The sequence below is a fragment of the Pyxicephalus adspersus genome, chromosome 10, assembly GCF_032062135.1.
Source record: "Pyxicephalus adspersus chromosome 10, UCB_Pads_2.0, whole genome shotgun sequence".
Classification (NCBI taxonomy): domain Eukaryota; kingdom Metazoa; phylum Chordata; class Amphibia; order Anura; family Pyxicephalidae; genus Pyxicephalus; species Pyxicephalus adspersus.
This window is the reverse complement of record NC_092867.1, coordinates 20,850,883-20,876,979: the sequence shown is the minus strand read 5'-3', so window position 1 is coordinate 20,876,979 and position 26,097 is coordinate 20,850,883. Positions and strand designations below refer to the sequence as shown.

Here is a 26,097-nt window from a genome sequence, read left to right as displayed (position 1 = left end):
TTTAAAGCTCATTTCCAGCAATAGTAAATGCTAAAAACCCAAATACCTAAATAATATAGTAGGTGCAAAACCGTCTGGTTCCCCATGACTGGGTAAAATGTATTTTAATTAATTATTTGAAAAATGATTGTCCAGAGCTTTCAAATACTACTTATATTACCTATTTGGTAATGCCCCTATCACAGTTATTCTCATATGCAGTAGAGCAAATTTGGGTGGATGACCGATTATATACCACAATACTTTTGGATTTACGTAGAAAGTAAAGAAAACTGAAAAATATATTCTCTATTAAGGCCGGTGTCTTGCTGGGATTTACACCTAATGTACCTAACCAACCACTTATCCACCAAGCCTTTAGCCTCTGAACCTATCAACACAGGCATTGCTATATTGATCAAAATGTTCCTTTCATTCACTCTGGGTAGTACATGTACCAATTCCAATATCCACTATAACATGCTACTACTCTGTTCTTCAAATTTAAACAACTGTTAATAAATGTTCCTTCATATATGATTTATATATAGGGATTATTGACCCTAAATTGGGAGAAGAGTTTTCACTCTGACCCTCAAAAAGCACATACATTAACTTTCTAAGCTTATCTTCTGCCAAAACTTTAGGATACACTTTCCCAAAAGTTTGGGATAAAGTATGGGAGAATTAAAACATCTGCCAAGTCTTTCTTGGATTCTATTTATAAAACAGAAAGTCAGATATTCCCTCAAACATTTCCTGATGGTAATCCATTACTGCCATTGAAACCTATAGACCCACGAGGAAATGTTTGAGGAAATGTCAGATTCATGCTTTTTTTTAAAAAAACCTTAGCCCTTGAGTCTTGACAGTGATGAAGAGAGATGTAAGGAAGTTCTCTCCAATGGGAATACAAAAAACATTAAAGATAACTTAACTAGAACGATTAGAAGGTTTGTGAAATTTTTGTTGCTTCTAAAGGGATCATCACTCTTGCTATGAAAAAGGACTAAAAAAATGGGATCTCACTCTAATGGTGACACTAGCAGAACAAAAGCAAAAAAAAAGCCAAGCTTTATAATGGGCAAAGAAATAAAAGTATATATATTAAGACCAATTACAAGGACTTAGACCCAGCTTGGATCAGGCTTGTTTTACTAACATAACAAAGCATACAAATAAAAACACACTACAGTATAGGTATAGAGGACTGTAGGTTTGCAGGCCCACTGAGACAGATTTTTCAAGCTACAGATGATTCCTCCGCAAACTTATTTAGATGATACATGGTATTTCCCATACTATGCCTGCTAAGATATAGCACCCAAATTTAGAGTTACAATTGGGGTAATAAAGCTCAGGCATAACTTTACTTTGCTACAGAGGAAATGAACCTAGAGTTTCATCAGATGAGATTTAAATGTGTTTCCTGATTCCCTGGGAACAATATTGTAGGACAACTTGCTGTAAATAACGTTCAACTCCAAATTTTTTTTTTGCTTAGCCCGTCATTTGTGTATATGTCTGGTTCCCTTCATCACCAGGCTGGACATTGTTTGGATGGTTTCTTAATGATAAAGCATAATTTGAGCCCCCCTCCAGCCTTACCTACACTTTGGCACAGTTGTACAGGTTTTTCTCCTGTACTGAAAATGCCAACTCATTTCCAGGCTGATTACCTTTCCAGAATAATCTAGTACTTATCTAGTTCCTGACCCACCCTTTTACTTATAGGTTAATATTTATTTCATCAATGGAGGCTCAGTGTCACCAGTGGGAATTACCACAGTTCCTACCTTTCAGAAAGTTACTTCTGGACCCAGCCACCAGCCATGCAAAACATAAAAGCAATGATAAATAAAGTAAACTAAATAATTTACAGGGTTTAATTTACAGTTTAGGCAGCCATATGTAGCACCATTAGACAAATCCTATAGAAACAACACCTGTGTCAATTGGTAGGACTATCGTAACATACATTTTTGATTTGTTGTTTTCCTCACCCCTATTCTGTTTTTGGATTGTCTTTCCCACTAGTTCCTTCACAATATAATCAGAATCATATTAACACTCATTGAGAGCCTTCTCCCTCTGACGGCTTTGTTCTTTTACCAATCAAGACAGTGCTGTTGTTGACTAGATGTTTATTTCTGTTTGATTTTATTTCATTGTTCTTTTATTCACACAAATTGTAATTCAACCCTATAAATAAAAAATAGGGATGAGATGATTTGTTTAGCTGAACTACGATTTAAGCAGAACTCTAGCTTTTATTAATAAAAAGCATTTTTTTTCCAGCAATCATGTCCGGGGCAATATATTTACTTATTGCAGGGGCAAGTCATTTAACTGTTACTGGGAAATGCTGCAGAGAATAGCGTTGATCTCTACAGCATTCAGGACCAATCTGGACCAAAAAATTCACACAATTGGACCAAAGAAGAAATCAATCTTCCATATATAAAAATGTAAATACAAAAAAAATGTTGACTGTGGGGGAGACCAGGGTGGGCAGTTCCTCCTGGGGTTGTGCTTTAAGCCCTACAGCTTATAATAAGTCAGGTGAACTGACCCACTTCCTGAAATAAACTAGCTTTCCATAACTTATTAGTTTACTTGTGTAATGCCAATGTTGCACACTATGTCCCCCTGGTCCTTACTTAGCTTAGTTGCTGGTTGGCAGGTAGGTCCTGGTAGGTTAACTAAATCACCAAGGAAAACAGGAAAAAGGAAAGCGAAGAGAGGAGAAACGAATGTGATGAGGGCCAACAACTGGTAAATATTGGGAAGCAGAAGCCATAGTTGGGTCCCCTGGGATTCAAGGAATAGGAATTGTTGTAACCTGCTGTAGTCATGGCCTAGAGCAGGGGTGCCCAAGAGGTGGATCACGATCTACGGTAGAGAGCAATGGCCACGTGAGTAGATTGCGGAGCCCTGCCTTTCAAAATAATAACTCCTGTAGGTGGTACAGTTTATGTCTAACTTTTTATTATTGGTAGATCATTGTGACTTGGTCATTTTAAAAGTAGCTTGCAAGCCAAAAACTTGCAAAAAACTTGCAGTGGGCACTCCTGGCCTTGAGTATGACATTTCCTAACGTCTACCCAAGCATTTGTATGTCATGTCTTTTGACATTTAGATTCTATGCAGTTCCCAATTATGCTGCATTTATTGGTAGAAAACAAAACTTCCTTTAAATACTTAAAGCAGCCCTGTCCTAGAGGAAAAATTAAAAACCAAAAAAAAAAGCAAAGCTGCTAAATGGAAACTCAGGTATACTTGCAGTTATATCAGATATCTGATATAAGACATCTGAATTCTCCGCCACCATTCTGTAGTTCCACCATTAGCCTTCTCATTATTATTTTGACCTGCATTAATGTGGGTATTATCAGGACAAATGGTGGCAGTGTAACACACACCCAGAAATGTGTCTGATGATCCTTTGGGTGGCTTTGCTCAGCAATGCGGGTAAAAGTCTATAAGAGGGGCATCACAACACTGCCATAAAGCTCTGAGCTATGAATATATGCTTTGACAGCACTCAAAGGTTGCCTTGTACACATACTAAGTATATTAAACAAAATCATGAAGACTGTAAGAAACATACATATTGTATGCATACGAATTAAATATACCCAAAAACTCATTCTAGAGTAAAGACATGAAACCATAACCCAATTCCAGGACATAACCCTAAGCTACAGTAGATAGCAAGAAATTCCACACTCTCGCTGAGGAAGAGGGTTCACCCTGGAAACGTGTCAGTTTGGACACATGTGTGGAGTAGCAGTTACCACACAGTCAAAGTGTTGAATTACTTGTTGCCCTTGTGGCATAAACTTCATGCCCTGAAATGACATGTTATGATTGCTTAATGCTTTGTGAGTACAAATGATTCCTATAATTAAAAGGTGTTCGTTCCACTCTTTATGATGCCAGTGCAGTTTTAATTTGTTATTTAGTGTTCAGGGCAAGACTTTCCATCTGTAAGCGGAAGCAGCAAATTAGTGGAAATGTTTGGTATATTAAGAGAATAGTATTCTAGATCAGAATAGACATACTACGAATATGCCTAAATCACACAAGCTGTACACAGCATATGATTGTGTCTCTTCTTGTTATGCACTAAACCCCTGCACTGTAGGAGTTGAAAGTCTTGTTTAGCTCTACAGGTGATGTAAAAAGTGTTTACTTACCTCACTCCTGCACTTCTCCTCCTCAACCTCCTTTTTTTGTGGCAGTTTTTACAAAGCCTCTTTCATAAGCCACTTTGTGCCACAGACACGGACGTCATCCACTGCAATTAAAGACCAATGGTCCTGTATTGCTAGTGAAGATGCCATGGCCCACCCACAACCTGAAGGTGGGATAAAAAAGGCATGCTTGCCAATGGGGAAGTGGGGATAAGGTATGTAAACTTGTTGTTCACATCGCCTCCTGGACTTAAAAAAGTACCTAAACCTTGAGGTGCGGGTATATCCTTACTGAAAAGGAGGTTTTTCAGATTCCTAAAGTTCATTGTTCAAAAATTTGTATACAGTGGGACATGGCACACAAACTGAAAAATAGATTTGTAACTATATTACTCTTTAAAGTGATAGCAGACTCACATAGGAAGAACAATGCCGAGACTAAAACAATAAAAGATGGGAAATCTCAACAACAGGGTTTATTTTTATCCTAATAATTTTTGAACTTGCTTCTCCTCCAATTTTGGGTGCCAATTTACTGGGTCTGATAAAAATGTAAATTAGCCATTGCAGTGGGTCATTTAATATGCATGATTCCATGATAATAGCTTCTTCTAATTGAATATCCTCCACTATTAAAAAAAGGTCAATGTCAGTGGGAAAAGGGGGTCCCTGCTGCAGTATTAGCAATGCTCTGGTCAAGATTAGTTATTATTTAACTTCCATTGCTCTGTAGAGTAAAGTACATACATACATACACCATCCTTGCCTCTTGCACAACCAAAACAAAGCAATGGTAATAGATGTATTAAATATTACTTGCACTTTACTGCACACCTGAAGATTTTTCTTTTATTTTATAACCCACCAGTAAACCCAGAATCACTTTGGTTTCTCATAAAGTAGACAGCAATAATCACATGGATATAGTCCCAGGCGTTGGTCACAGCCCCCTCTTATGATTGGCTGACGTCTGTGCTCTATCTGACTGCAGCAGCTTGGAATTCTCTGCACACGTCGTCCTCGCAATCGCTCTGTCGTCTGTGACTGTCCTTTCCAAATGCTTAAAAGGCAGCATAACTTAATGCAAACAGCATCAGCATAATAACCGACTGATACATCTGCTACGCTGTGTGCACAGCGACTTCAAGAAACCAAAGCACCTTCGAAATGCGACCAAATGTGCAATTAACCTCATTTAAGAACATGTTACAAATCAGTGTCCCCAGAATATGAACATTCCTAATATGTAGGCATATTACAGCAGGTAACTTTGTGTAAAGGTATAGACCTTGCTAGCAATGATATGAATGGATGCAATGGTTTCATCAAAAATATAAATGTAGTTTTCTACATGCAATCTATGCAGAAGGTGTTAAGTACAATGCAGGTCCCTTCTGCAACAGCTTTCAGCCTTCAAAGGGGTTTTCCATTTCTAGCTTCCACCATTTATTAAGTGATCTAACGTTGCGGTATCCCTGCAACTAATTAGTATGATCAACACAGTGCAAGCCTGGAACAAAGCAGACAACCATCTCAGGATCAAATGATACACTCAGGCAAGGGTGCAGTCTTGCAATATATGGATCTGTCTGATGCTAATCAATCTATGTTCCTGTTATAGATCACAGGGGGCCAGCCATAAACTCATTCTCAACTGGCCATACATCGCATAGTGCTGTGTGTTTGCTTCTGCCAGGGCACAAGGGGTTAAACAATAAAAAAGGAGTGAGCCCTGGGGCTTCAGCATTCAGTACCTATTAACTTTTCCCTGGAAATCAAATGCAAATTGAAAGTGTAGTTACTTGCCTGTTAGCGCATAGTTCACTGCACAATTATCGAATTATTTAGACGGTTTTTGTTCCGTCTGTCTCAGTTAACATACTCACCATTAGCACTGCAAAGTTCCCGAAGTGAGTACACTGAAGGGTGGTGATGTTGCCCGCAGAGGTAATTAGGTGGCAGCCTTCTCCGCACCAGCCCCCATGTCCATCAAGAAGGTCAAAATCCCAAATGGCAGCAATAGGGTCTACACCCCTTGTTAAAGGTCTCAGGGCTATGGTCAATGGGTCAGTGAGGTTTCCAAAATTGAACCCATCTGCAATTAAAAATAAAATATATAAACATATAAATATATATATATATATATATATATATATATATATATGCAAAATCCACTAGGAATGATCAAAATATTCTAGGGAAAAATACTATAGACTGTGGCATTTGTAAAAAAATAAGTTACCGGTGCTTGAAAATACTCCTGTTTAAAGATTCAGCATTCCATTCTGAAGTTTCATGTTAATTGACAGCACTGGTTATTTAATACTAACGTGTGTCTGCTTATCATCCATCAACGTCTGTCCAATTGGGAAATGTACTTATTGGCACTGGTAAAGTCTTCAGAAGCTTTGTACTGCCTATATTAACATTGAATGGGCAGCAAGGTATATAACAAGTGATTCTGATTCCAGTAATACAGCAAGAGACAGCCACTGATCCTGGTGTACCTCGTACAACTGCATGAATGGCCATTAATATGCAAGAAGCAAGATACTACCATTCATCTTTAACTGCAATAACTGGAGTTACTTTCCTAATGACTGCATATGGCTTTTGTGTCTTTCTTCTATTATTGGGGACTTTTGATTACACGGTGTTAAGTTGTTTATTGCATGTATTTTTTAGATTAGGATAACTTGCCCAGACTATGCGAATATTAAAATGTCTGTCCTACTACCTTAGAATATCAACACCACTTCAAGAACCCCCCATTAAGCAAGGTTGGTGTTTTTCCTATACCATAAAGGTGTATTATCTTGCAGAGGAAATAGAATTGGAATAAAAAAAGAGCAACTTACCTATTTTAGAAAGCACAGCTGGTGTAGCAACCTCCCGACGTTTGCCCTGATCTGCAAGATATGATGTATTCCCAGTGATCTGAAAGAGTTTCCCATTCCGAAAGATGATGAGCTGGAGCTTGCAAGTGGAGTTATCAACAGATTGTAAGGATGGAGACTGTGCAAATACAGACTGTGGCAAATGAATGGAGGCGATGGCTACAGTGTTCTGTGCATCAGAGAAAGGGAGAACAGGGAGAGAGAGAAAAAAAAATTGAAAATGCAAGTCACAACAGGGCTGCTTTCATTAGGTTTTAAACTACAGCACTAAGGATATATGCTCTCTTCCTCTTTTTTTCCCGCAGAATGGAAGCAACCATACAAGCGGGAGCTGTAACCATGGAAATAAGACTGGTAGAGTGCATATTAAAAGGGAAAGCATTTCCACTGCATGTGCAAGTCTATGTGGTCAAGCTCCCTGCTGCAGAGGTGAGAATGGTTCTTACCATGCCTGCTAGAGGGGTCCATCAACACTGCAGATCTGATTTAAAGAGACAATCTCTACCAGGTTTTCTCCTTCACTTAATACACAATCAGACAACTTATATTAAAGCCTTACCATGGACCAGGCTTTTTTAAAAGGGATGCAGGAATCATTTTTTTCACAAGGAACCAAATAGCAAGGCGTAGTGTGAATAGACTCATGATTTGCAGCACTGCTCCTTTGAAAATGACCAATCTGGTACCAAGGTCTAGCCAGGAGGAAGCTGAAGTGCCTACAAGCAGAATTCCAGGCATTTCTCCATAGCTTAACCTACGGATACTTTTAATTCTTCTGGAAATCACTTCAGTTAAGGGATCAAGAGATGCAGAGCATGTAGCAGACTATGTGGCTGTGATGGAGTTAATCCCTTGTTATTCTCTCATAGAGGAAGCATTGTGAGACTAACGTCATAAGAGGTAGACCTTTAAAAACAAGTCAGAGCCTGGTATGGCATAGATGCTCAGTGTTCATAAATACGGATATTTAAAGAGGAAAAAAAAAAGGCAAAGGCACATCAGAACCTTTCTGTTCTAAGCACACAACTCATTTTTATTATTCAATGTGTTCTGCTATTATGTATAATTACCAAGTTTACAGATTCCATTTCAAGAAGATTTCCCCTAGGTGTAAGTGTAGACATTTGCATGCATACATGATTATAAGATGCAGCATGCGTCTGCCTCCCTGCATCCTCTCCTTGGTCCATTGTATCTCCCTAAATGTGTTATATCTACTATAGCCCATAATATAACCTACATATTATAAATATTTGTATATATAGATCAAGCAAGCAGTGATATCTATCACACGTCATTAGTTTGTGTAGGCAACAATATCATGTTGTGCTTACAAGAGATTCTTATTACGGGAATTGTTTTTTTCTGATAGCCTTCTTTTTGTAAAGTTGTCTTGTAAGTTTAAGAGAATTTCAGTGTTTTCTTTTGATTATGCATCGTTAGAAATAACATAGATACAAGGGGTGCTGAGAAGTTCCTGGCTTTGCCCCCCTCTAGATGAAATATAAAAATGTGTGTGGGGTCATATGACAGTCTAATATCTTAGTATGTAACTGTGCAAATATCAGGTCTTTGCAATTCTTAAAACTGTTTTTCTTTTAGTGAAAAGCTGTGATGGCAGAGGCACAAGCAAGTTTCACGTCATTGGAGTTACGGGCCGTCATGAAGTTTTTGTTTCTCCAGGGAAAGTCAGCAAAGGACATTCACACTGAGATGTCACAAACACTGGGGGAGAAGTGTCCTTCCTACAGCACTGTCAAAACCTGGATATCTCGTTTCAAAAGTGGGCATTTCACCAATGAAGATGAGCCCCGCAGTGGGCGCCCCCCAACATCAACTGAACCGGCAACCTGCGATGCTCACCGGACAGTATTACGCTAACCTCCTGGACCACCTGAAGGTAGCAATTAAGACAAAACCCTGTGGAAAGTTGACCAAAGGGATTCTTTTTTTGCAAGGCAATGCTCCTGCGCACGCGTCCAACGTTGTGGCTGCCAAATTGAACACCCTGGGCTTCTAATTGGTCCACCATCCCCCCTACTCACCTGACCTGTCCCTTTCGGACTATTATCTGTTCCCGAATTTGAAGAAACACCTGAAGGGGCAACATTTTGAGGACATTTCTGACGTCAAAGATGCTGCTGAGAGCTGGTTTGGGGTCCAACCAAAGGACTTTGATTTGAACGGTCTAGAAAAGCTGCAACTAAGCTGTACCAAGTGCATTAGTCCCGGGGGAGGGGGGGGGGGAATAAATTGAATAAATGTGTTATTTCTTAACTCTGGCTCTCTTTTTTCTGTGCAAAGCCAGGAACTTCTCAGCACCCCCTCGTATGTGTTCATATTCTTTTTAATTGGATATCAGTTTAGGTTCCCAGAAGAAGATAGAGACTTCATGAGAAAAGCCCAAAAAAGCCTAAAAGTAAAGATTCACCTGATCCACCACCAGTTGGGACCATTGTGGTGTCCAAAGTGAGAAATCCTTTGTTCACCCACCCTCCTACAATTGTCAGTGTGAGTGTGTAGAATACACTCTCTTCTGTTTCTCCAGGAGAATTGCAGCCTAGTTCCCCGGGTACTGAGTATGTGACCAATTGAATCTTCCCTCTCCATAGTGTGCTGGTCAACCAAGCAACAGGACAGAAGAGGCACCATGCATGTGAAATGGAAAACCGAGGTTCACTGATGGGAAGCAGTGCATAATACGAACATAATGGGAATACTCTGGGGTCAACAAGACCCTGTAAATCTTCTCATATTTGTGCCCTCACCACCACAGCACCCCCTTCTTACTTTCGGAGCCTGCCCTGCTTCATGCCAATGCAATCAAAGTCTTCCTACCTAAAACTGCATATGACCAATAATTACTGCAAACGTAACAGCAACTTTCATTGTTAAATAAGATCCATTTGCTAAAGATGCAGAGAATTGTTTCTTACTAACATGTACATATTTCATATTCACTTTGATAAATCATGTGTATGAGAAATTAGAAATGACGATTGCATTGTACATGATCGTAGTAAACACAGCTTCACTTTATCCACTAACTGAGGTGAACAATGACTTTGCAGGTGGAATTTCTTTATGCCTTTAGGAAATCAACCCCAGAGAGTGCTTGTAATATGCAGTACATAAAGATAATGAGGGCTGGGACAACAAATTGCTTCATCGTCTCTTGACCCTTTCTTAAACCACTCATCTTATAAAGATATATGTTATAAACTACGGCCAAGCACTACAATTCAATAAGGAAGGCTTGTTTTGCAACACACTTAGCTTTATTTAATCATAATAAAAAGCAGAATGGCAAAACACAGTTTGCAACTGAGCTTCAGCAAAACAGCTGGACTCACAAATAAAATACATAAGAGAGCTGTTTTACCCTTCAATTTGTATTTCCGTAGATTTACAGTCATGCCACAAAGCACATCCCTGTCTGGCCAGGAAGGTGACCTAATCTTTCTCTGCTGCAGTTTAGTAACACTTACAGGTCTTGTCCCTCCCCCAGTCTGTAACTGAACAGTGAAAAAAGGGTCAGCAGTCTGATAACGTTATCTCTCAACTGGCTTCCTTTTCTAACTGTTCAACCTTTTCCTGTTTCGCTGTACAGGAACGGAGTGCATGCACCACTTGCATTAAAATAAATGTAATCTTACAATAATAAATACAGAGACATAATAATATTGTATGTGCATTAAGGTCTGCCTGGAATTTAGCTTTAAAGGCTGCCAGGCATGTTTGGATTATTGTGGAGGGTTTTATTCCCAGTCTGAACAATATCTGCATGGAGTTTGCGTGTTCTTTCTATATTTTCATGTCGTTCTTATGAATTATTTTTGCTAACCTCAAAAATCTCTTGTAGGTTAAATGACAAACTGGCTCTAGTCTAAATATCCTAATCTACCATGGCCGCTTCAAAGCCCACACTATGGTTGGCGAATGGATGAATGCACAGCCTGCAACTCAGCTCACTGCCATGGCTAAATACACAAAACAATCATTTGTATGTTAGCACTTAGGAAATATGATAGCATATATCCTCCAAGTAACTTAGCCATGGAACTTAGCATATTTTGTTAAATTCCTTAGTTATGGTATATTGTCTTAATGACTTTGGAGGTCGGGCAGAATCTTTAACAATTACCTATTCTCATAAAATCAACTTTCTTTAATAAATCCCTTGAATTGGTTAATTTAAAACAAGCAATTGCATCAATTATATAGAAGTCCAACCATATAAAGTAGGTTTAAGTTTCTGTTTAGAATTTATTTTTCTTTCTTTACCCTCTGGTGCAGCTTATCTCCTGTATCCTCTTTGCAGCCGCTGTCTGTTTTTACGCACTCACTGGTGTGGCACATCATTGCTTCCTTATGCTGGCAATGAAAGGACATGCACAATAAGCACAATGAGCACAATGAGAGCTAGCAGATCTGCATATGGTACATGTTAAATGAAAATAATGCAGCAACTGGGATACAGGGACATAATGTTGTCACTACATAGGAGGATGTGCTGCGATGTATTAGGTGACTAGAGACTAGTGTGAGTGACTAGTAGAGTTGCTATTGCACTGCAAGACTAAGACTCATAACAGGCGGTGTGTTCTGACATATTAGTGTTGTGAAACTTCTGTATATATGCATCTGTACTTTGCAAGTATTGTATACACATACACATGGACATATGTACAAAATTATGTGTATATATATTTATATATATATATATATATATACCTAATATTAAGACCCTTACCATAATACTTATTCTAAACCTAAAAGATTTGTTTTTTAATACATTTATCTTAATACAGGGCTCATCCTCTCTTGTTCTATATATACACACACATATATATATATATATATAACTGGAGGTGGATTGCAACTAAAACCCTGAATGGCCCTTTCATGGTACATTTTCTTGCCATGGTATAGCTGTTATTGGTCAGGATAGTGAAAGATGGATGTTTTGAAAGCACATTGTTTGCTACACACTTTTTCTCTTCCAGGATGATTTATCTTATGGCTTTTGGCATTTAATCACATTTCCAAACCACAGAGGTAATTCAGAGTAAGTCCTTGTGGTACACAGACTTTAGTTCCCACTCTGATCAATAACTTCAAGGAACAGTTCAACCACCCAGGTCCGCCTATTTATGCACATTTGTGTGCACAAAGTGTGCAAAAGTAAGCAAAAGAAAAGCGGAAAAGATGCCAACTTGTTTGAAATAATATTTATTCATTTCATAACAACCAGTATGGTCCTGTGCACATCAATAAACTGCTTACAATCAGCTCCTCCCTTTAGTATATTTGAACTCTACACGTTGTACACCTACAATATAATCTAGGAGCAAAGTTCCCCTGAGCATGTCTGGATCCTCGGTCATTATGCCCTCCCTGACATTGCCATCTATTATACAGCAAGAAAGGAGAGGTTCTCTGTGTCCTATAAATACTGCTGTATTGTTGGTCTTTGATTGCAACCATTATGAAAGAAATAGTTTTGGTTAAAAATTGCTGTCATCCTATTTCCAGCTGTACAATTTATTGAGTCTATTGGGTAATGCTGAACAGTTCTAATGATAGAGAGAAGAGAAACAGATAATAGTGAAGTCTGGGTAGATGTTCAGCACCATGGACAGCAGCCTGAGTACAGCACTACTGGTCTGCAATGCAAATTGTTCACTCATTCAGTGTCTGTGAGATACTCTATGAATTAGGTAATATAGTAGGTTATTAGAGGGAAGATATTTGTCTTGAAAAAGCTAGAATAATAAAAACCACCATGAAGCATATCTTGCAAATTTACACCTTGCTCTATTCAACATTTTGCTTAGCACATTCAAACGAAACAAACATCAAGTACCCGGTCATAACAAAGGGGAAGAAGCCAGTTTTAGGCCAGTATGATGTATGAGTATGTCCTACAAAATAATATATATAAAGGTTTTTTTTCTCTTGGAGACAAAATTATTGAGATATCTTCACAAATCTGATGTGTACACTATTTGCTAATTTTCTATTACGAAGGGTGTAATGAGAGATTGCAGAAAACATAAAGGAGGGTGTGAGCACCCAAAACTCCAAGGGGATTAAATTGAGTCAAGAATTATGTCAGGGGGATCTCCCTGTTGGACATATAAGAAACCAGCAGCTGACTCAATCTCATCAGTCTCCACCTATATATAAACCATTGCTTTTGGGCAAATTGAACCTTTAGATAATATATTTATGAGTAATTAAATGTCAAAAGTAAGCTGAGGTATATGAAAGCTGCCCTACACAAGCAAGCAAAACAGAAGATAGGACATCACTGGATGCACACTTATTGCAGGTCACTGATTTTGTAGACAGGCCATTCATTCTGTAGACATTGTCAGAGCCTGCACCTTTCAATTAAGATGGCAATGGCACCTTCCATGTGTGTCATGCAGTGTAGAGCAGGCTTTAGTCTCAGCACTGCTACAAATAGACCTAGGTTCCACAGAAGTAACACCATCAGTGGCTGCCCAATGGCCAAAGAGGATCATGGTGGCCCTGGTAGAGTTGGCAGTGAGGATGGTGATTTTGGGGGATGCAGGATTGACAGGACCCTGGACCCATCATAACTGAAGGCACTAGGGAGAAGGTATGTGTGTGCAATATTTGCCAAATATGCTATGCACACTTGCCAACAGTGACAAAATCTTAGCCCCTGCAAGAAATATATTTCTGCTTTAACATGCTCTTCTGTGGCATGCATTGTAGTGCACTGGGAGTTTGTAAACATATCCGCCATACAACATGTCAACTACTAGATAACTGCTTGACAATGTTGTGTTCTCCTAATACTGCTGTGTTCTAAAAATCCATCTCCCTCTGTCCCTAAATTTTATGAATTATAGGGAGACAAATTGCTATATTGCACTGGGCCACTACAAATAGCAAAACGGAATACATATTTATAGTCATCTCAGAATATTAACAAATGTACTCAAGATAGCTCCTTTAGAATAATGCAAACAGTTAGAATATTTCACATCCCTTTCAATCTAACATTGCAAGACACATTTTTGGCTGGGTCATTGGCCTTGGGACTTTTAAAGCATATAATTTTCTTAAACACCTCACACAATATTTTTAGAAATAATCCACTGATTTAATAATTCATAAAACTTGGTTAAAAACATCACAAAAATTCTAAAAGTTGGTACATATTAAATCCAGAGGTTAGTACCTAATGAATATTGTTCACCAGTAAGAAATAAGCCCAGTCAGGAAGGGGTTAAGTATGTGGTCAGCATGATCATTCTCCACAGCTTGCAGTCCGTCTCACAAATTAGGAGTCTGTAATTTTGAGCTGTCATTATGCAACCGGTCTCATGTTTTCAAGGTATTTGCAACAAAAAATCCAGCATTGATATCTGTGCATGGTTAAACAGTTGCTGGATGTCATTTAATCACCAGCCAGGCTTTGCTTTCTCTCTGCAGACAAGATTTTTCAGTTTCTACATAAATATTAGCAGTACACCCACTCAGCACACGTCTGCCAATCTGGTCAATCAATGTGACAGTAGTCGGATGTCTAGAATTTAGGTAAGCACGTTATTTCAACTGGCAAATATTTTTATTTTATTTGCAACATGCAGATTTCATTTCTTTGCCATAATCTGGCAGCCATTGAGGTAAATACATCAATTTTTAGATTCTACAGATACGATGGGACCTGGAGCTTTTCACGATATTAAATTGTCATTGAAGGTTATTCACTATTAAATCAGTCATTTCATTTTCCAAATGTATTCCTTGTTCCCTAAGAAATGCAACAATGGAGATATATGCAATATGTCATGACTTCATAAATATACTTGATTGAATATACAGGAAATATGCATTCATTTAGGGGATTTTTCAATTTGCAGGAAGATTAATTTGCTAAACAGCTGTCTTACGGGAAGCCCAGCCTCAAAATCACTGCGCGTGGGTACAGCTCCACCCACCTTCTTTAAAAGGGGATAATCAGCCATGAACACCTCATTTATTTTACAGTTTTATAGTTTGATAAAAAAAACATATAGGGGTATATTTATATACGATTTACAAAGTGACTGTTGCAATATTTGCATAAAAGGTGCAAAAAACGACCCTTGGATGTACACGATGGTGTTAATTAGAAATGGGTAAGCCTACGTTAAATGTAACAACCTGACATGGTTGAATGTCCTTTATTTTAATTTAAAAGTTAATAAGTAGACATGGGCAAAATTACTGGGAAATGCACCACAAAGTCTGAGTAAATGTATACGTGTTGTTATATACTTTGTACAATCATATCATTACAGCAAGGGACAAATTTGCCAGTGAAGGGGGTCTGCTATGTTTATGTCATATGGGGTCATCAAGATGAATATGAATGGTGCTTAGTGTGAGCATTGGCTGGTCCCTTGGTTTTGAAAGTACACAGCACTCCTATTGGCTGGTGGTTAAAATAACCAACTGCCAATAGAAGCATGCCCACTGGGTACCTTGGTACCTGGCCAAAAGGCGATGTCTATATTAAAAAACACTTATCCTTTTTTGAAGTGCACTTTTTAGTGGATAACCAGAGAACACTCTGGAATAATCAATTTTTTACAAAGAAAGAGAGGCCGTATAAGAACAGACTTAATTCTAAGAAGGTTAAATGTGCCTTTTTGTGCCAAGATATATATATATATATTTTTTTTTTTATACAATTTGATTGTATTATCAGTGTATTCATATAATGTTGCGTAAAGAATATACAGGGGATGAACAACAAGGCACAAAATGCAGCTCACAACAAAGAGGCATTACATAATAAGGAACATACAGAATGGCATAACAAATGAGGGGGTGCAGAACAGTACATATACAGCATGACATGCTGAATGAGGGGGTGCAGAACAGAGAAGGAACAACATGGGCCTTGGCTGATCAGGGAAGATAGTTACAATTTAAAAAATGCCAAAAAAGTGGTTGAAGACTTTTTTGCTGGTTGCTGTGTTCACAAGTAACAGTGGCAATAAGGGGAACTGTTAACATCCTGTGTAGGTTCTGTGATGATATAGGCCTGAATGTGGTTGAACGGGCCAGCGTACATGCTGGAGGGACAGGAGAACTTTGTTCCATCCAACCCCTTTTATTCGCAGTGTGGTGATCCCCCGTTAGATACCCATAGTGGTTATATGTGTTGCTATGGCAATTATACTTTCAGTGTTCACTACCTAGTGAAATTATGATCCAGAAATAGTATTCGCCTAGTGATGACATGCCAGTGATGATCAGAAAACCTGCATTTTTTTTTAAGTCAAAAATTACAAAACGGATGCTTGCTTCAAAAACAAGTCAGCAATGGCAGCTACCCAAACTGGTGAAATTTAGGAACAACTGTGGTCTAAATAGAATACCAGATAAGACTTTAAAAAGTGATTGGCTGTCCATTACAGGTACCATTGCTGTGTTTACATCTGTATCCATCCACCATTGCAGCTTTATTCAGTGCTGAATGTGTTCAGACTTGATCTTCTTGGAATTGGTTTAGCAGCAATACTTTTAAAGCCAGTAAAGTTAATCCAGTTTTTTATGGTTTTAGGGTTTTTATGAGAGCAAAACCCAGGGCAAATAGCAAATGCACAAATAAAATATGATACTGTTATCTTTTAAAATTGGCCAAAATATATCTAATCCTGCACAGCCTTTGATTTACAGACATTTTTGACATTGCATAGTGAGGTAGCTGACATCTGTAGTTGCTAATTAGGTATTTTACCTTTTTTACACTCATTCAGTACATTAGCTTCCCATGCCATTTCAGCCTCCATATTGGATAGTATCAGGATAATACCTTTTGGCCAGTGAGTAGGAGCTGACTGAGAAAGCATTAATTAAGAAGACCACAAACCAGGAATACAAAGTGATCATTCTAGCCATTGAAAGTATGTGTATCACAGGCATTGTACTATTGTTATTATTATCATTATAATTACACAGTACTGTATGAGAAAATATAAATTGTTTGGCAAGTAAAACATTATACTGATAAATGTGCTGCAGCCATGTGTTTAGTATTTGCCCAAGGTTTGGGTTCAGAATAAAATGAATGGTTATATTTTAGGACTAGATAAAACCATAGAGGAAGGTTAATGTAAATCAGTGAAAAAATAAATATTAAAGCTTCTGTTGTTGACTGCCTGGCCTGGCTTTATTTGTAATCCAATGGCTTCAATCCTTCCTGAGTCACTAGTAAGGAATATCTGAATATCTAATATTCAGTATCTGAATATTGGCTGCATGCAAATAGAAAGACTACTAGGCAGCAATCATTACCAAAAGAGTCCAAGTATCTTGTACACAGTCATGTTATGGGCAGAGCCCTCCTTCTCCAGTGTTGGTGGTTCCTAATGTTGCTGTTTGAATGGTTCTTACTTCATGACATCCTTGTTTTATGAACCTAAGAATTCTAATGTAAACTCATGATACACAAAAATACACCGCAGGTAGTGTGTAATTGACAACCTGGGATCACATCAAGTGGCTAAATGAAACTAGGTGTCATTCAGCCTCCAAAAAAACCTGGGGGAAGAGAATGTAGAGTACAGTGCTAGAGAGAGATGGTCAATAGTGCATTGACAAGCGATGAGGACACGCAGAGTTTTCTCTTAACAAACAAAAAGAAATTTATTGATGATTGGTGGCACGGCATTCACAATGAGATGTATTGGCCTAATAAGCCTTGTTAATAAATATTTTAATTGGGGAGTAAGCAATAAGGAATATTGTAAGGGGTCAGGTTTTAGGGTTTGTCTATGGGCTAAGGGTCATTGCTTGCCAGACAATGTGCAGTGAGTAGGTTCAGTGCAGTCAGAAAAGTTCAAAGTTCTGTGCGGAAACCCATAACAAGTAATCAATTTTCCCTTTACCGTAATCATACTGGTTATAAAAATATGGCTTTCATGTTGTTTTAGTTATTGCATTTTGCATCACCCTCCTTCCAACATCTATAGAGTTGTGGTAACATGCATGTGAAAGTAACCCACAGCAAGCAAATTTCATTTTACAAGAAACAAATAAACGAAAGATGAATGCTTGCCATGGAATTTTACACACCACACATTTCATCTTATTAAATCAGCACCTGTGCAAGGTTCTAGAATGTCAGAAAGTCAGGTTAGAAAACAGTGCACATCCAGAGATCTTGACTTAGATTATCTTTTGGCGGACGCTATAATTTATACAAAAATCAGAATTTGTTACAAACCACTTCAGCTGTTTAGACAAATGCATTTCCAAGTGATTTTCCAATCATCGAAAGCATATGGAACGACGAAGATAAAGGATAAATCAGTGTTAACATAAAACCATTGACATTCTAAATGCCATTATTTTCCCTCCAAGGCACACCTTAATTATCCTTATGAGACACTCAAGCACAATCCACACACAGTTTATTCTGTAATACAATGCTAGCTTAATACTATTACTATTTCATGAGCATGATGTTAAATAACTCCTTCCTTTTTTTCCCAACCTAGACATCGGTAACGGCACTGTTGTGACAAAGTAATTGACCTTTCTCATGTCATAAAGGAGTTTGCTCCAATTTGAGTAATCCCAAGATAAGAATATTAAGCTTGCTCAATTTCATTTGGAAATTAATGCATAATGCTATTGTACTCTTCTGCTTTAGCTGGGGCCAATCGTTTAATATATGAAAGGAGGTAAATACTTCGGCAATGCATTTCAACTAATGAGCAATGACTGAAATGTTTGAATGCTAAATATTTTTAATTGCTTTTTTTCAATACTCTACAACAAGAACATCAAAAATAATGGATGTTCGTGATTCTCTAACCTCCTTCCCCTACCCTCATGGGGTCTTGTGTGTGATATCTGAGGAAATCTCTGTACATTGTTGTTTTTATTAAATGAAAAAGGGTTTCAAACCCAGTCAGGTCTTTATTGCAGTCTGTGTTCCTACTGGGGAAGATGCAAACTTTTACAGTTGTTTTCAAAACAGAAAAAAGGACAATCTTCCAACTGGGATACTTGTTTATCAGAAAAAGGAATATTTCTCCTTATAATTTTGTAATGCTGTTTTACCTCTAGAAAGGAAGTAAAAGGAAACCCACCTAGTGAAACACAGAAGTCAAACCCCCACATCCCAAAAAAATGGTTAGAATACAACTTTAAGGGCCCATTCAAATCTTGCCCATATGTGCTATGTAGCACATAAATATGCATTGTGTTAGGGAAGCGCATTCCAATGCACCAAAATGGCTCCAATACTAGGTAATCACAGGCCAATTATAAGCATGCAGCCAGTGACTTTAAGGGATGTCTGAGCTCCTGAATTGTATAATAGTCTTGTGGTAAATATTAGTGCTGAGAACAAAAAAGCAGTGTACAGGTAGACAAAAAGTATTTTCAGGAGAGGCCAGCAATTGCAGTTTTGATATTTCACTGACATGTTTTCTATAGAGATACAGTAATATATTTTGGGGGTATATGAGGACCAAAAGTGATATCCCAGAGGTGTGTTTCCTAAAGACAAGTGTCACAGGTAAAACAATAAACCCAGAGGTTATTTGCAACTAACTTATGTACGTGTTCTTCTACCAGGCATCACAAGGGCATTTAGGCCCAATTGAACTATTTAGAAAATATTAGGTCACAATCATTAGCCCAAAATTGCAAATGATCTAAGGAATAGGACAACAATATCCTGTGTAATCTAAACTACAGATCCAATACCAAGTACCCCTTAAATGCTTGAGAAAACTGCTGCTATGGACCAGTGCCTAAACAATACACAATGAAAACATCTAAAGGAACAATTTTACCTACTAAACCTATTAGTTACACTTGCTTAGCCTCCCTTGCTGTGGTATATGGCTGTATAGCATAAAGTGGGTACATTATTTTTTTTACCTGCTCTTTATGAGCTTTAACTGAGATAACCATTCACATCCACGGATTTCTACTACTGTAAAGTTTACCAAAGTTCTCTCTTCCCTTCAGCTCTCTCTCTCTTGCAAATGTACCTGAATCCCCTTCCCCCCTCAGCTCTCTCCCTCCTGTAAAGCCAGTCCTACAAGGTCCTTCACACAGACCTCCTTCTCCAGTAATCCCATCCTAGAGGACTCTTTCCCCAGTACTCTCACTTATGTATGCTTAGTAGGTTCTAACCATAGCCTTATTCCTCATTTAAACCCAGCAGGTCTTTCACGCAGGCCTCTACTGCCTGTAAGCCCATACTAGAAAGTCTCTTTCACAACCTTTTTTCTTTTTGTAAGTGTATCCTAGAATGACCCTTCCACAACCTTCTTTCTCCTGTAAGCCCATCCTAGAAGGTCCTAACCATAGCCTTTTTCTGCCTTGTAAGCCCATCCTTAAAGTTCCTTTACATGATGCTCGACCACCTGTAATCCTGTGCTAGAATGTCCAACTCTTTATCCTCTTTTTCTCTGTCACTCTTGTAAGCACCCCTAAAAAAACTTTTTTCCACCCAACAGTTTACATAGTAAACATTTCCACTGCAAGCATTGTCAACATTAACCTGGAGTGTGACTATATTTTACAAGTATGATTTTAAGTAACTACACCAACTTAATTAAAATGTATCCTATTTTTTTGTCAATGCATTATTCAGAAGATGATGTTTTATATACTTACATGGAGCTATGATTTTAAACTTGAATTTTGGTTGCCAAATTTTTTTTTAATAGAGCTGACAAATTTTCCTGTATCATTAGCCCTTTAACAAAACATTGACTAAACCACATTTAAATGTCTGCCATAAAAAAATAGAAAGCTGTTGGAAGATGATGCTGAGATCCTAACGGAGAGGGTGACAAACTGTAACAAAGCCAATTATTATAATAAGTGTGTTATTTTAGATATTTCCTTGACCCACTAAGCTGATCTGGCCTTCTATTAACATACTATTTTCCCTTCACTTGGTAGAACTCATTGAAAACAGGTCATTATCTAAAGCTTTCGAACTTCACGCTATTTGCTTAGTCATGAGAATTTCTAAACAACTGAACCAAAGAACAGAGGGACACAAAGGGCAGGTCAAACTATTCGATCTATACATCCCATTATCAGCTTTACAGCAAAAATAAATGAATATTATTCATTCTGGGTATTTTTTACGCATTTGTTAAGCATGTATCAGCATAGTTACACTGAAATGTCAGCTTCATTGTGATATTTTCAGTAAATAAATATTGAGGAAACCTTTCCATTTATGCTAAAATTTCTCATGAAAATGTATTTTCTGCATGACTGCCGTCACACGAGGTGGGAGTCGGATAGACCACAGATGCAGCAGAGATCGTCATTTGTAATCGTGAAAGCTCTGACAGCAATTTATTCTGGGCTAAAATGACAAGCTGAAAATAATTAACATTATTTGGTTGTTTAAAAAAACAATTCACCCAAAATTTATATCGCAGTTTTTGGGGTAAAAGTCGGTGGGCTGAATCACTGAACTGGCTTCTGCCAAACACTTTTAGATCCGATATTCCGATTTCTTCACTTGAGGTTCCAGTTTTGGCCATTTGTTTCAAATGATGGAGAATGCAGCAAGGAGAATGAGATTTCACAACTTGAGGCAACGCCAAGGATCTGATGGGGCTTATCTCACAGTGGGAGCCACTGAGAAGTATTAGAAATCTGAAAATGATTTAGGCATCCATTCAGTACACAGGCATCTTATTTAAATAAGGGTTTTTCCACCTTCTAAGTCCATTTTGTCTCTGGCTTCATGATTCGTGTATCCATGACCCAATCACTTTTTTTCTTAATTTTTATAGACTGGGGAAACACTGAAACTGCTGTCAGATTTTAATGCTAACTAGGACCCAGTTAGAGCGATTTATGTTCATCTCTGCATCAGAGCTTCTGACTGCAGTAAAACTTGCCTAATTCTTTCCCACTCTTTCTTAAACCAAAAAAAGTTTTGGTGTAGGTATACTTTAACTGACCAGTAACAAGCATGAAAGTTATGCTTTCTGGATGTCTTTAGAATTACTGATCTGCACCCTTTTACATTAGAAAGTGTTGAAGCATAAGGATCAGCAGGACAGCCTGGCAAACAGAATTTGCTTATTTAAATAACTCTTTGTGGTAATGGGTATCAGGCGCTAATGTAAACATGTAGTAATTTCCCTTGGAGGGTGCAGATATCTGGTAGTCCTTTTACTAAATGGGGCTTCCAAATTCCAGCATAACCCCATCCAACATCCCTCTAGAGAAGGGGTAGGCAAACTTTTATGGCCACTAGGTCATTTCAGGGGTGGGCGGGAGTACATTAGGCCGGACTCTGAGTCTTGCCCTAATTGTTCCGCCCACCACCAGGGAACGCCCTCTGAAGTAAAACTCCTCTCCTCCATATGCATTGCGGAGGAGAGGGATTTCCCTTCAGGGAGCCTTTCCTATTTACGACGCTGGCCGTGGTAAATAGGGGAGCAACAAAGAGGCAGCACCACAGCTCCGGTGTCACAAACCTATGTATAAATGAACCGGAAATTTTTCGCATTGTCCGACCTTTGACCAATTTAACTCGGAAACAGAAGATCTTCCAATGGAATGATAACGCCCAGCAGGCATTCCAGCATCTGAAGACACAGTTTACAACCGCTCCTGTTTTGGCACTTTCAGACCCTAACTTCCCTTACGTGTTGGAAGTGGATGCGTCCGAGCAAGCTGTTGGTGCCGTTTTGTCTCAGAGACAAGGTGAGAAGCAAATACTGCATCCTCTAGCCTTTTTCTCTAAGAAATTATTGTCTTCCAAGTGCAATTACGATGTGGGGGACACAGAGTTACTTGCAATTAAATAAGCCCTGGAGGAGTCGAGATATCACCTGGAGGGGGCTCTTCACCCAATTGTGATATGGACCGATCATAAGAATCTGGAGTACTTACGGGCTGCCAAGCGTCTTCAGCCTCGTCAGGCCCGTTGGTCCCTCTTCTTCACACAGTTCAATTTTCACATATCATACCAAGCAGGCTCAAAGAATGGGAAACCAGATGCCTTGTCTTGGATTCATTCGAGGGCTGAGTCGCCGGAACATGGAAAATTGATTCTTCAAGATAGCCACTTTATCTTAGAGACACAATTACTTAACCAAACCAAGGAAACTTCCAAGACACTTTCGCCTGATACAGAGGAACTCTTGACTCAAGGAGTTGGTTTTCTGTTACATCAAGGAAACATTTTTGTTCAAGTTCCTTAATGGACTCCTGTCCTTCAGAGCATGTATGCCCATTCCATGGCTGGACACTTCAGTTCTCTCAAGACTTTTGAACTAACACACCACAAGTTCTGGTGGCCTACTTTAAACAAGGATTGTACCAAGTTTTTTCAAGGATGTGATGTCTGTGCTAGGAGCAGGTCAAACAGTGCTACCCATGGGGCTCCTGAGACCTCCACCAATACCCGACCGACCATGGGATAACATCTCTATGGACTTTATAGTAGACCTTGCCCCATCAGAAGGATGTACCACTATCTTAGTAGTGGTTGATCGTTTCACAAAACAGAGTCACTTCATTCCCCTCAAGTGATTACCCTCGGCTCCTGACCTCGCCAGGATTTTGATCAAGGAGATTTTTCATCTTCATGGCTTCCCACAGCAGATCATGTCGGTTCGAGGGTCACAATTTACAGCTAAATTCTGGGTTTAACTGTGCAAGAGTCTCCAGATCGATGTGGCATTCTCATCGGCCTATCATCCACAATCCAATGGCCAAACAGAGCGCATTAATCAGTACTGGAGCAGTTCCTCTGCTGCTACTGCTTTTCTCTTCAAGATGATTGGGTGTGTCTGCTACCTTTAGCTGAATTTGCTATTAACAATACAGTGCACACCTCTACCAAGATGTCTCCCTTCTTTAATTTCGGGTATCACCCAAACATGTTTCCTGACCCAACGCCTAGTCTAACTGTTCCAGCAGTACAATAGTTAACTTCAGAATTGAAGCATATTCATCAGGAACTTCAGAAAAACTTAAAGCTAGCACAAGAATGACACAAGAAGAATGCAGACAGACATCGCTGACCTCATCCTAATTTCAAGATCAGGGATAAAGTCTGGTTCTCTAGTGCCCACCTTCGCTTACATTGCCCTTCCAAGAAGTTGGGTCCCAAGTTCGTAGGTCCATTTTCTATCATGAAGCAGATCAACCCAGTGGCCTATCAATTACTTCTTCCACGCACCATGAAAGTGCACCCCATTTTCTGTCTCTGTTAAAGCAGGTGAACCCGGGCAGAGTCCAAATGGCAGAACCATTTTCGTGGATGGAGAAGAGGAATTTGAGGTGGAGAGAATACTGGACTCTCAAGAAGAGGTAAAGGCATACAATACCTTATCAAATAGAAAGGGTTTACACTAGAGGAAAGCTCATGGGAACCTGCGACATCAGTACATGCCACCCGGTTAGTGAATGACTTTCACCAGCAGCATCTAGAGAAACAAGATCCAGAGGCCGCCCTAAGGGGGGGGGGGGGTACTGCCACAAACCTATGAACCTTATTGCACATGCTCAGTTTGCACCGCACTTCGCACATGCTCAGTGCATATCCTTACTCTGCACATGCCCAGTGCGAGCTCCATTCAGAGACTAGGATGGCACTATATGAAGGCTCCATGATTTCCTTCCAGTGCGTATTGATCGTGACAACTTCCTGTTTCCTGTTTTTTGATTCCTGGTTGCTGTTTCCTGATTCCTGCTTCTGATTCTTGGTTCCTGCTCCTTGCTACTCATGCATCCTCCGCTCCCCATCTGATCATCTGTGTATGACTTCCAAGGTTTGTCTGCAGTCTATTTTCATCACTGTTATCAGCAAAGTCATTGGACATTTACCAGCATTGTTTTTTGCCCAGTCATTGGACATTTTCTTCTACTGTTTATCCGCAAGGTCATTGGTTATTTACCACTACCTTTTCTGCAAATTAACTAAAAGGGAAATTTACCCATTAACCAACACATATGTGTGTGATCTCCTGGTTAATCACAGTCAAGATTCCCTCAAACAGAGCTCTCCTTTCTCAAGGCTGACATCTGGCAGCTCCAGAGCTCCGGCGGCTCCGGAATTCCTAATGCCCCCTGGCAGATCTGGCCGGCAACCCGCGGCTCCAGAGGTTGCCGGCCGGTATTAGGCCAGGGGGGTTAGGCCAGAACGAACTACCAGCTAGGCCATATCCTAAAGGCCGGAGTTTGCCGACCCCTGCTGTAGGGGGACTGGAAGAAGCAGTCTTTTTCTTGTTACCCTGGCTTTACTTCTGGATGTGGGCTCTGGTAAAATATTAAAGAAGACCCCACACTCTAGTTAAAGGTACAGCATACATTTATTTTTTTAAAAAAGGGGAAAAATGACACAGGGGGGGGGGGGGGGGTGTTTAGGGTTCTCTACATATCTACATATAGATAATTCTAAATAATAAACAGTTACATTAACAAAAGGATAAGTAAACTGAAAACACCTACCTCAAAAAAATAAACAGTAGAGTATAGGTATTTAAATCATTTACCTTTGAACAAAATCACCCCATAATACCTTTCTTCTAGAATATAAATGCAAAATTGAAAAAAGGCTATACCTTAATTCTGCATAAATGTTATAACAATTAGGCTAAGTTTAGATGAATGGGGGAAATATACATTACTGTGCAGCAATCAGGGATTTCGCACTTTGCTAGTACTCAGCAGCCCCAACCATTGCAACCTGGAAGAGAAGCGGGTGAAGATGTCTGCATCAGTAAAGGGGCAAGGGGAGGTGAGCGTCGTTAAAAAAAAAAATTTGCAAACAGGCACATACGTTTATTTTACTGCTTTTCAGACATAGCCCTTACTTTCCACTTTAATTCTTAGTACACACCTTCATTACTAAATTATAATTACATGTTTTGGGTGATATTTTAGGAATGATCATTCACTGAGCACACCTCCTGGTGGGGACATTAACTGAATCCATTCAGAATTGCGTTGGTCATTAATGATCCCCAACTGTCCGGGGACAC

At 39.1% G+C, this 26,097-nt stretch overlaps 1 protein-coding gene across 1 annotated transcript in view; it reads right to left on the bottom strand.

The window, feature by feature from the left end:
- Window positions 1–26,097, bottom strand: part of LOC140339231 (adhesion G protein-coupled receptor A3-like) — a gene marked incomplete in the record, with an annotated part of 362,860 nt that overhangs the window by 112,858 nt on the left and 223,905 nt on the right. Inside the window, 2 exon segments of the mRNA XM_072423819.1 lie at window positions 6,062–6,270; window positions 7,034–7,241. Of these exon segments, the coding sequence (XP_072279920.1) occupies window positions 6,062–6,270; window positions 7,034–7,241 (417 nt within the window).